The sequence below is a fragment of the Vanessa tameamea genome, chromosome 15 (assembly GCF_037043105.1).
Source record: "Vanessa tameamea isolate UH-Manoa-2023 chromosome 15, ilVanTame1 primary haplotype, whole genome shotgun sequence".
In the NCBI taxonomy this organism is placed as follows: Eukaryota; Metazoa; Arthropoda; class Insecta; order Lepidoptera; family Nymphalidae; genus Vanessa; species Vanessa tameamea.
In genome coordinates, this window is record NC_087323.1 from 6,952,434 (window position 1) to 6,964,906 (window position 12,473).

Below are 12,473 nucleotides of genomic sequence, written 5' to 3' on the forward strand. Positions count from 1 at the left end.
TCTGGTCCAAGAGATAAGGATTTAGGAGGAAAATATAAGTTTGTTAAATAAAATTGTATTTAATTTTGAAATCGATCTTATTTGTTTGTTTCGCGCAATGATATAAAATTATATAGACGTTGTTTTAGTAATCGTAATGTATATTAAGTTTATTGGTAAATATTCTTAATATATATCACATCAAATTGTTATTGAGGGTATTTAAAAATTAAATTGAATGAACCTTATTTGTGATACTACTTATATTAGACTTTTTTTCAATTAAATCGCGATTACCTTGTGATAGAGACCAACTGTTTGGATTTGCATTCGGGGCGGTTGGTGTTACGCTATCCAGAAAACTTTCCCGGCGGGCATGCTCTGAAATTTCTTCTTGGCTGCTTTGGGGGCTAGACGCAGAGTACATTGTACCAATAACATGATTAAAATTATAAAACACACACATATTTTAAAGATAAATGATTGACAAAAAATATTTTATCAGTTTAAATTGAAAAAGATAATGACGTCTATTTGATTAAGATTAACATGTTGTTTGATTACATATCATATCAAAACGTAGCATTTAAATAGATTTAAAAGTAATTTAGTGTGGTGAAAAAAATAAACAATCTTTAGGATGATTGTTTTATAAAGCAAAGTTCCCTAGATTTTAGGTTGTTTAGGTCCCGAATTAACGATGTAAGGAATAGTTAACATTTCATATAGCGCCATAGTCTAGTGGAGACCACTTATTATCAGGTGGCCCATTGGCTATTCCCCCTAACTATATTAAATAAATGTCATCTCTTTACATGCATTTGTATAAGAACATCTTATTCACACCTTTGAATTTATAAAAAATAGAATTTTCTTCTTCTAGAATCTTTTTTTTCAAATAAGTATGTAACGGGTTATATCGAACTTAATTTGTTAATAATAAATCAAATAAGCCCCCCAAAATCCAACCTTACGTCCGAGTCGAACACCAGACCACGTGGGGGGCGGACACGCATACATCTGAAACTTATGCGGCAAACAAGGCTATGGTAACCCATCAAACATGGAGCAACATTCAGAGAGATTACGTATAGGGCCGCTACCCGGGGGTCGCCGGGGCACACCTGGAGCCAGTGCTGGGTGTTACAGCATGCGATCCACTGGCGGTGGGGGACTGAGCAGGCGGGTTCCCCCCGAACAATTATCTACAGCCGACAATAGTTTACCCGTTATTAGTGCTAGTCAAAATTCTGCTGTTAGTTTTAACAGGCCAACTGAGGATGTTTCGCAGGGAGCCGCTAGCTCACAACCTGCGACCACCAAGGCTGGTAAACCCAGAGTACGCATGAAGTGGGACAAAGAAGTTAACTTGTTTATTATGCGTACTTATCTTTATATTACAAAATTAGAAACTGATAAAGTTATGTACCCTAAACGGCTATTCGACAAATTTAAAACACAATATCCGGATTGGAATGTAAGTCAACAACGTATCGCAGATCAAAGAAGAGTAATAATTAGAAATAAATTAATAAGTGAAAATGAAATAGCACATCTTAAATCAGAAATTGCTGAACAATTAAGAAGGGAAGCGGATTTAAATAATCAAACAGATACATCGTTACATTCACCCCATTTACAATCACAACCGTTAATTCAGACACACAATATAGTTACTAGCCCTACAACTTACAATATTACACAATCTGATGCTTCTACACAGACAAATTTAACATCCCTAGTTCACGATACAGAAATACAATATACTCAATCTACAACCTTAGAAAACCCACAACAAGAAAACATTGAAGAATTAAAGAATCTTTTAGAAACAGCACTAACTAAATTTCAAGGTACTGATCCTAAAACCCGACCAAAATTACCGCGATTAAAAGAGAGTAAGCTACTTCATGATCTGATTTACACATTCAATACTCATATACTACCTACCTTTTTTTCATTAGATTCCGACCTACTGCATTTACATACATTAATCTATTGTTCAGCTTTAGTAATAATAACAAAACTTGGCTATAAAATTAAGTCAGGAAATATAGAAGATTCAAGCATACAGAAGAAAAAGAGCCATAAGCCCGCGTGGGAACATAGATTAGAAAACGATATAAAAAAGCTTAGAGCAGACATTGGTAGGTTAACTCAATATTTAAAAGGCAATAGATCTAAAAAAGTAGTAAAAAAAGTAGAGATAATATTTAAAAATACCAAAGTGCACACTATCCACGAACGAGAAAACAAGAAACCAGAAGAATATATCGACACTCTTAAACAGAAACTATCTTTAAAATCACATAGACTTGCAAGATACAGGAAAGCACTTAATAGAAAACAAGATAATAAATTATATAGTACCAACGAAAAAGCTTTTTACAGGTCATTGAATAGTTGTACCTCGAATAATACAAATAATGAAGAACAAATACCAAATAAAGATGAACTTAAAAACTACTGGGCAGGGATTTGGGAAAAAAGGAGTGACCACAATTTACAGGCAAAATGGATTGAAGAAGAGAATCAGAAGTGGGGTTATATGGAACAGATGGAATTTATAGAATTAAAATTGGATGATTTAACGGAAGTTTTAAAGAAAACGAAAAATTGGAAAGCTGCTGGAATAGACCAGATACATAATTTCTGGTATAAAAAGTTTACGTCATTACATGATATTCTAACAAAAATAATTTCAGACCTAATTAACTGTAGAACTCCACTCCCAAATTTTATAACAACCGGTTTGACCTACATGCTACCAAAAAACCAAAACACCCACGATCCATCACAGTACCGTCCCATAACATGCCTACCAACAATATATAAAATAATCACATCCTGCATTACCAATAAGATAGTCTCACACCTGGAAGCACATAATGTAATGTCAGAGGAACAAAAGGGATGCAGGCGAAACCACAGAGGATGTAAAGAGCAATTAATTATAGATTCAACCATACTAAAACATTCAAATAAATTTAATAGAAATTTGTATGTCACATATATAGATTTCAAAAAAGCTTTTGATAGTGTCCCACATTCATGGTTAGTCCAAATTTTACAAACATATAAGATTCATCCTAATATTATTAAATTTTTGGAGGAGGCCATGTCTAATTGGAGAACCACAATAACTTTAACAACAAAAACATCTAAAATCTGTTGTGACGAAATCCATATTAGAAATGGCATCTTCCAGGGAGACTCTCTCAGTCCTTTGTGGTTTTGCCTCGCCCTAAATCCTCTATCTAGAATACTATCAGATTCTAAAATTGGATACCAATTAACACGTGACATAGCGGTTTCTCATCTGATGTACATGGATGACATAAAACTATTTAGTAAATCTGTGAAAGAAATGAAAGAAATGATAAAAATTACAGCGCAATTTAGTAAAGATATAAATATGAATTTTGGCTTAGATAAATGCAAAACTTTAACTATAAAGAAAGGAAAATTAATTGAGAAAAATTATGAAATAAGTGAGGAAATAAATATATCCGAGATGTTAGAAGGGGACTTATATAAATATTTGGGTATACTTCAAGCTAAGGATATTAATCACTCAAAATTAAAACAAGATCTTACCACAGAGTACATCAAAAGAGTAAACCAGCTGTGCAAAAAACATCTTTATTCGCGAAATCTCATAAGAGCAATAAATACTTTTGCTATTCCGGTCCTAACTTACTCCTTCGGGATAATCAAATGGTCTCAGACAGATATTAAGAAGTTAGAAATAAAAACTAGAGTCACGCTAACTAAACATAATTATCACCATCCGAAATCAGCTATAGAAAGATTAACGTTGAAAAGACAATTAGGAGGAAGAGGGGTAGTTGATTTAAAAATACTTTGGCAAAACCAAATCCATAATATTCAAAATTTTTTCTACAATAAAGCAAATACTAGTAAGATACATGCAGCTATAGTAGAAGTTGATGATAATTTCACACCGTTAAACCTAAAAAATAAGAATAAAGAGTTTAAAACTATCCAAGAACAAATAAATGAAAAAATTAAAGATTGGAGAAGAAAAGAACTACATGGTAGGCATATCCACGATCTAGAGCAAAATTTCATAGATTTAGATGCGTCAAATAAATGGTTACAAAAAGGTTACCTGTTCCCCGAAACAGAAGGCTTTCTAATTGCTATTCAAGACCAGGTTATCAATACAAGAAATTATAAAAAATATATACTTAAAGAATCAATAGTATCAGATTTATGTCGAAAATGTCACAGAATGCCAGAAAATATACAACATATTACAGGAGCTTGCCCTACTCTAGCTCAAACAGATTACACCCATCGCCACAACCAAATAGTTCACTACATACATCAAAAACTTGCACACAAATATAACTTCTCAAATACTCCACTAAAACCTTACTATGAATACCAACCCAACCCCGTTTTAGAAAATGAAGAAATAAAAATATATTATGATAGAGCAATTCTTACTGATAAAACGATTCATTACAATAGACCGGATATAACTTTAGTTAACAAATCATCTAAAATAGCTTACTTAATTGATGTTTCTGTTCCAAACACACATAACTTATTAAAAACTATTACGGAAAAGATCAATAAATATACAGAATTAAAAGAAGAAATAATTAGAATCTGGAATTTAAATAAGGTTTTTATTGTCCCTATCGTGCTTTCCACTACCGGAGTCATACCTAAACACTTACACCAAAGTTTAAAAATTCTTGATTTACCACCTCTCACATACATCACCATGCAAAAAGCTGCTATTTTAAATACTTGTCGAATAGTACGTAAGTTTTTAGAATCTAATAATGAGCTGGCTGACTGACTGTACTGACTGACTTTTTCACTCCCCAGATACACTTGGTCATTGACCCGTGTGACTGGAATATTTGCCCCATTATTTGGGAGATAAATAGTCCAAAAAACAAATAATAAATCAAATAATAGGTTTGTAAGCATTTAGCAATTAGTTTGAGTTTATTAGAACTCAAATTCATACGATATGACTTTGAGTTCACATACTCACAAAAATTAAGCGTAAGTTGGAATTTCAGAAATAAAATCTGTTTCACAAATCTCAAATATGGTGTTTCAGTTATTCAATAGAAATATTTCGGAACGAATTTCAAAAGTATGACCTCATTTTTCATGACATTCTTTTTAAGTCCACTTTTTATTCCGTATTTGAATGAAATTGAAAGCATAATTAGGTACATTTAAAAACGAATGTAAATGATGTAGGTCACCTATTTCAGCTAAAATTGTGATACTTTAATTATTGATAATCGTTTCTTAAATGTTATAATGTCAGTTATTTTTGTACGTTGATTGTATAACATGAAATGAAGTTAATATTAACTAACCTCAAAACTGAGGATTTTCTATAATAAGATTACTTATGCAGTGTAATTATGTTTAAAATTTTATTTATTTAAATTAAAATCGGATGGCAGACTGACACAGAAACACAACTATAATATATAGTATAATAGCTGAAACCGAGGCTTTAATCAAGCGAAATTTGTAAAAACTATCTATAGCAATGAAACCCAGGGATGATTAAAAAAAAGTAGGCAACTTTTTTATCGTATCGTATAGTATATAATATCGTATCATGTTTTTCATCTAAAGTAACTTTTAACTTGCTTGTTTACTTCCAGGTAGGATATATTACATACATATATGATTGTATTTAACTAACATGACTGTATTTTTAGATATTGAAAAAGAGTAACTACTGAGTTTTTTGCCGGTTCTTCTCTTCTTATCTTCGGTAGCTACACTTAATATAGTTTGTTAAATGACGATTCAAAAGTGCTTGTAAACGCCTACTTGAATAAAGTATATTTTGATTTTGATTTTGAAAACATTATTGAAAATCTTATAAACATTTTATTCACGGATTTTACGTAATACGTGAACAAAGTCTAGTCATATTTAAATAAAATTAACTCTTCCGATACGACATATGTTTACCACCGGTTTTGATAGCATAAGCTAATATATCAATTAATCATATTTCTTCTTATTTCATGATATGAAATAAGATTAATTGATAAATTAGTTAATTTCTTATATTAAATGTAAATTTAAAAAAAATATTATTACCTAAACGTTTTATAAAAGCTGTGTAATCGATTGAACTTATTCAATCTATAAAGGATTTTAGTTTTGCAATATACATTTCCATAGTAAGAATATAGGAATGGCGGTTAATAATCCAGGGAATCGGTCCAGGGAATCGGAATGGCGGTTTAACAAGGAATGCTGCTCGCATTCTTTCCGCCATTCCTCTCGGTCAAAATTTGAACAGTGTTTTTAAATTTTGATCTGCATTTGTTTTAGCGTTTCATATAGGAATTTATCAACATACAACATGTACAGCCTGTAAATTTCCCAAGACTAAGGCCACCTCTCCCTTTGAGGAGAAGGTTAAGAACATATGCCACCACGCTGTTCCAATGTGGGTTGGTGGATTCACATGTAGCAGAATTCCGTTGAAATTAGACACATGCAGGTTTCCTCGCGATGTTGTCTTTCACCGCCGAGTACGAGATGAAATTATAAATACAAATTAAGCACATTAAAATTCAGTGGTGCTTGCCTGGGTTTGAACTCTCAATTAACGGTTAAGATGCACGCATTCTAACCAGTGGGCCATCTCACCTCTTAAAAATTCCTTATTCTAGTATTCAAATCTTTGTAATAACTTGTTTTTTTACTTTTTGGAAGAAAAACTAGTATAGTTCTATTTTAGTAATTCAAATGATCTGTATGTTCGCAATACTTAACGTTTCATCCTTAAATAATGGAATTTTAAAGCGGTTTTTCAAGAACGGCTTGAAATTTAAAATACCCTTAAGTGTAATTTCTTCAGAGCTTTTTCTCTATTGATGGGAGAAGTTCAACGCTTTGTTACGAATTTTGTTGCGGTATGATTTGCATTTAGAGAGCTTGTAACATCGGACGTTATCTTACGGATCCAGCTTAAACGTTACCTAAGTAGTTCGTAAGCTAAGGGGTCGCGATCAGAATATCTTTCATTTTCAAAGGCTCTATTGTGATGTTAATATACAATTACAGCACATTTTGAGTACATACAATGTATATATTATATATTTATGAATGTTTTTTTTTTTTAATATAAATATACATACATTATAATTATGTTACAATTATATTTCTACAAAATAAATATTTTTAATATAAATGCCGGGATGGCCCAGTAGATGGTACTCGTGAATCTTAACTCAAGGTTGCGGTTTCAAGTCATGTCACACTAAATTTTAACGTTTTTAATTTGTTTTTATCTCGTGCTCAGGGAACTTGGTGAAGGGTATGTATTTGATGGTTTTTTACTACATGTGTATTCATAAATTTACATTAGAGAATTGTGGCTGGATAAGCTCTAGCCTGTATCCTAAAATAACCACCTGCTTACCAGCGATGGGTCATTAACAGGCAGTTTTATTTGATTTCTAACCTCATCATATCTCTCAGATATCCTACCGCCAAACAGCAGTACTTTGCCACCCGTCCGCCTTATATAAAAATAACCTATAACATAAAAAAGTATTTTTTCTTTACTTTTACCTATTGGTTATACTTGGTTTTATTTTTGTTATTTAAACTATATAGTTTATAAAAAATAAAGGCTTAAAGATCTAACACATATTTTTAATTATTTAAATTTCAAGCGGCCCTTAACTTTAAGTGGTATCAAAATAAAATATCCTATGCTTTAGCACATTTCACAGGAGTTCAGCAGGTAGTCAAACTTCAAAGCGGCTTACAAACGGACGCCCCTAGACAACATTCGTTAATTCACTTTGATGTCCCACGCCCTCTTCCCTCGGAAAATTCATAACGAGAAAACGCGTCTTAAAAGTTTTAACTCAGCGTTAGCTAAAATATCATTAAATGTTCGCAACAATTTTTATTGTGTAGCCTTCCAGCGTTTGTTTTCGAAACGATTTTTTTAATGAAACATTTACGAGAATTCCAGGGCATCTTATGTATTAAAAGATATATTATTTACTGTTTGTAATAAAATCTATTCTATGATCTATAATCTTCATTTAATTTATGCCAACAAAGTGAAATAGAAAGATGGCTCAAAATATATTAATATTATGATCTATTATATATATTCAAATAATTTTGCCTCACCTCAAAGTTCAATTAATTTTATTTCAATACAAATCATAATAAATATGTATATTATTCTAAGAAAATTTAATAAACTTTTCTTCAAATTTATTAAAAAATATTATTATATTTGATTAAATATAGATAGTTGTATTCTATATAAGTAAAAATTTAATTTAAAATTAAAAACGTTCGGTTCAGAGGCTTGTCCCTGAAAGAGCAACCGACCGACAGACAGATATTATATTAGTATAGATAACGTTTCTGAAAGTACTACTCATATGCCATATTTATATTAAGGATAAGAATAAGGGTTATCCTACCTAAGGTATGGAATATTGTCTTCGATGTTGGACTAAAAACAAACAACATCGATATCGGCGTCAGAGAGTAACATACGCATCATTTTGATAAATTCCTTAGTTTCCAACCCATGGATTGTTTCTTTTCTTTGTTATTTATATTTACACCCATAGTATAATCTATATAACAAGAAATAATTAATAAATTCACTACCTATGAATATATCGTGTGACATACCCATAAATAGTGATACGTTCGTCTGAATACATGGCTTTACAGATCAGTCCGATCTCACAGTAGTTTTGTAGATAGCGTAAAAAATGGTCCAAAAAACACCTATTTTTTTTCTACTATCGTATCGTACGTTCATTAGTCCAGTACGAAATTCCGTGTATGAAGTGCATACAAAATACCATCAATGATTAACACTTCAGGCGGCAGACCATATTATGTGGATCCAATTGACCATCGAACGTTAAGACAATAGAAAGCTTAGACCGTGGAAAGGCCGTTGATGATAATATTAATTTAGAGTTTCAAATAATAGTAGTGTTAAGAACCGGAGCCGCTGTGGAAAAAGCTGAAGCTAAAAACGATCTAAATATTCGTGTCTTATGTCAAATTACTTTTTTGTCCCATTTGCTGTCGAAAAACTTGGCCCTTGGAGTAGTGGTGCAAAAGGCTTCATCAAAAGTATAACACCTCGCCTTATTGCCTCCACTGGTGACAAGAGGGCTGGTTCGTTTTTAGCCCAGAGGATCGGAATTGCGATTCAACGGGGAAATGCTGCTAGAATCCTTGCCACCATTCCACGCGGTCGTGATTTATACAGTCACTATTTTTAATTCATATTTATATATATTTAAGCACTTAATATTATTAAAAGTAATAAATTATTTTAAAAGATATAGAATAGAAGATAATATTAAAATGATAACTAATTATTTTACAAACAATATATTTTATATACTTAATGAAAAATATCTAATAATCATTGGCCACGGTGGACAAATATTAGGTGTCAGTTTTATACTATTTGATTTTTTGAAGATTAGGTTTCAGGTCATTACAGATTAACCTTGCCAGAGAAATGCTCGATTATATTCGAGCCAAATCAAGAAGCTTAGCGTACAAGTGCAACCTTTTTTTGCAGTATTATAAAAAGTGACTCAAATGAGTGAAAAGGATTATTATGATGATATAATAAACACACTTTATGTAAATCTTTCAGCGTTAATTCCAAACCGGGACAAAGCTGGTTGTATATATTGGTTTAAAATATTAACGTTATGAATTGTTTTTAAAAAATACATAAAAATTAAAGTAATTAAATGTATTTATAACTATGTTCTAAACTACAAAGAGTGGTTTAATTTACTTTGTAAGCCTCTGTCAGTCTTGACACGTGTTAGTCTAAATGGCCGCAAGACAATCTGAGTACAAAGGGAGAGCCCGCTTTGATGACGCTCATTATTTTTTATGAATTCTTACTCACAGCGTAGGTATTCACTAAACCTCGGAGGGAAACGTAATAGCAGTTTCCTCGGGATTTCTTCGGGTATATTGTTTTCAAGTTTATATTTTCAGCTATGTATAATATAATATTAAACACATTTTAGTTGCTATTCTTCCTAAGTATATTATTTTTTGTAAATTAAAGCTATTTAAATTTGAAGGTAAAGTTTAACCATTACGTTCAGTATATAGAATGTATGGATTATACTTGAAAACTCAATGGTATTTTTACGTGGATAATTTGTGTTTATCATTAATTTCGAGTTCGACAGTGATAAGGATAAATGCAATAAATTCTGCCTCATATGAACATCAACCAGTACAGAGCAACATGATGGTATACGCTTCAAGTCTAAAAAAAATCTTAGCTGGGGAGGCCTTCGTTCAGATGTGGGATACTTAGTAGAAATTTACTTGGTGATAGGGCTTTCTGTAAGCCCACCTGGACAAGTACCATCCACTCATCAGATATTATACTGCCAAACAGCAGTACTCGGTATTGTTTATCCGATTTTAAGGGTGAGGGAGCCAGTGTAACTACAGGCACAAGGGACATAACATCTTAGTTTCCAAGGTTCGTGGTCCATTAGCGATGTAAGGAATGGTTAATATGGTATAATACAGATGGTACGTATGGTATAATGGTATATGGGCGGTGGTGATCACTTACCATCAGGTGGTCCATTTGCTCGTCCGCCTATCTATATCATAAAAGAAAACATCCGGTCTGTTACTGCTAAAGTACAAGACCCATATTTCACGGTTTTTATATGATGTTATAAATACATAGGAATATATATGATTTGATAAATTGTTGTACAAAAATAGTAGCACGTCAGGTAAACGGTGATATCGTATGTGAGTGGTAGTAACTAACAAACTAGGTATGAACTCAGTTACTATTCAGAAACTTTTTCTCTCGTGGCTAACAAACAAACTATATTTATTTCAACTTTTACGATTAAACTTCGCAATGACGTTTTATGTTATAACAATTGAAATTGTAATGAGAGAGATGTCACTGTTTTTAACGAGTTTATTTTTAATATTGTATGTTAAAAAGAACACCTTCCATTTTCAAATTTAATTTAAGATGATTTGATAAATTTTCAATAGATTAAATGCGAGGAGACAGTGCCAATTAATGAAAAAAAAAAGTCGATCGAAATATGTTTAGCTTGCCTTGCTTAGCCTGATATCAACTTCAAAGTAACCAATTTGGTACTGGTAACATGTAAATTATATTAATTGTATGATTATGTACGTTGTTTTTGTAGTTTTCTTATTATTATAAGAAATATAGTTGTAATAATTATATTATGCTGGTTAAGTATACAGTCAGGCAAATTTTTGAACAATGATATTTTTGGAAAAATATTTAAGGTTTTATGAGAATTTTGTCTTTTTCTTTTGTGTATCGAAAAATCATGCAATCAAAAAAAATCAGGCATAATTTATGATAAGTGACGTATCACATCTCAAATTATAGCTAGTAATAGTAAAGTAAGATAATTTAGGAATTTCAGTGGTTGCCTCGCGCAGCCCTGTCGACGGCGTTTGGAGGGAACACCTCGCTTCCGGCCTCAGTCCGAAAATTGGTCGCGAGTGCAGAGGCGTGGGCGGCATTACGGGTCTTCAGTGAAGCCGTAATGTCCGCAAAGGAGGAGGCGGAGCGGCAGCGGGAGGACGACACTAACTCCCTCCCGCTGCGTCAACGAAGACCGGGTCGACGGCGCCACGACCATCTAGGCCAGATGCCTTGAATGAGGCATAGTGTGGTTGGCAGCAGAACTTTCCACCAGGTCCGCTGCGGGGCGTCATACTCTGACGTCCAGCCTCCAGTAACGGACTCGGGGGAGTCCGTCACGGGTCAGACGGAGGCGGAGTCGGAAGGTGCGCCGTAACACCTTGGCGTGCCTTTCGTGGCGGGTCGCCTTTAAGCGACTGCCGCTGGCAGGGCCGCGATGGTGAGCCACGCGCGTTCCCGTAGGTCTGCCGCCTTGCTTTAGTCGGCAGGACAGGGCCCCGGAGTCCCATATATCCGCCCCGGTCCCCCATATCGACCGTGCGGAATGCGTAAATGAATTTTCTCCTCGTAAAACAAAAAAAAAAAAAGAAGGAATTTCAGTGATTAATTATTAGTTTCGAAACACAAAATATTATAATCCGTTTTAATATTGTAAATAAATAGTAGTCATAGAAAAATAACAAAAAAAATAATAAAATGAAATAAACCTTGAAAGACTTCTGCTTAAAATTGTTAAATTGATCTGTAAGAACAAATATTATATATGTATATATTATATTAATGAACACTATTGAATAGTAAACTGCATTATAGTAATAAAAATAGAACTAATTGAAATACCTATATGCTAACATTATTTGTATATTATAAAATCCTACATGCATAAACCCTTTACAATGATTTGTGTGGAAACACATTCATCGATCCGACTACTTAATACTTATTACGCTTTCAGCGATATTGCTTTGAAAGGCCGCTGGTTACACGCTTT

At 32.8% G+C, this 12,473-nt stretch overlaps 1 protein-coding gene across 1 annotated transcript; it reads left to right on the forward strand.

Annotated features, from left to right (window-relative positions):
- The first annotated feature begins 1,042 nt into the window (after positions 1–1,042).
- Positions 1,043–11,717, forward strand: LOC135193665 (uncharacterized). The gene is made up of 2 exons (XM_064217202.1): positions 1,043–4,771; positions 11,481–11,717. Exons 1-2 carry the CDS (start codon positions 1,043–1,045, stop codon positions 11,715–11,717), a joined length of 3,966 nt encoding a protein of 1,321 aa, XP_064073272.1.
- The last annotated feature ends 756 nt before the right edge of the window (positions 11,718–12,473 follow it).

Excerpts from the sequence above, each read along its gene's own strand:
- LOC135193665 (XM_064217202.1), top strand. The coding sequence starts at position 1,043 with ATGGAGCAACATTCAGAGAGATTACGTATAGGGCCGCTACCCGGGGGT. Across the intron at positions 4,772-11,480 it reads TTTTAAATACTTGTCGAATA|TGGTTGCCTCGCGCAGCCCT; the intron begins GTACGTAAGTTT and ends TAGGAATTTCAG.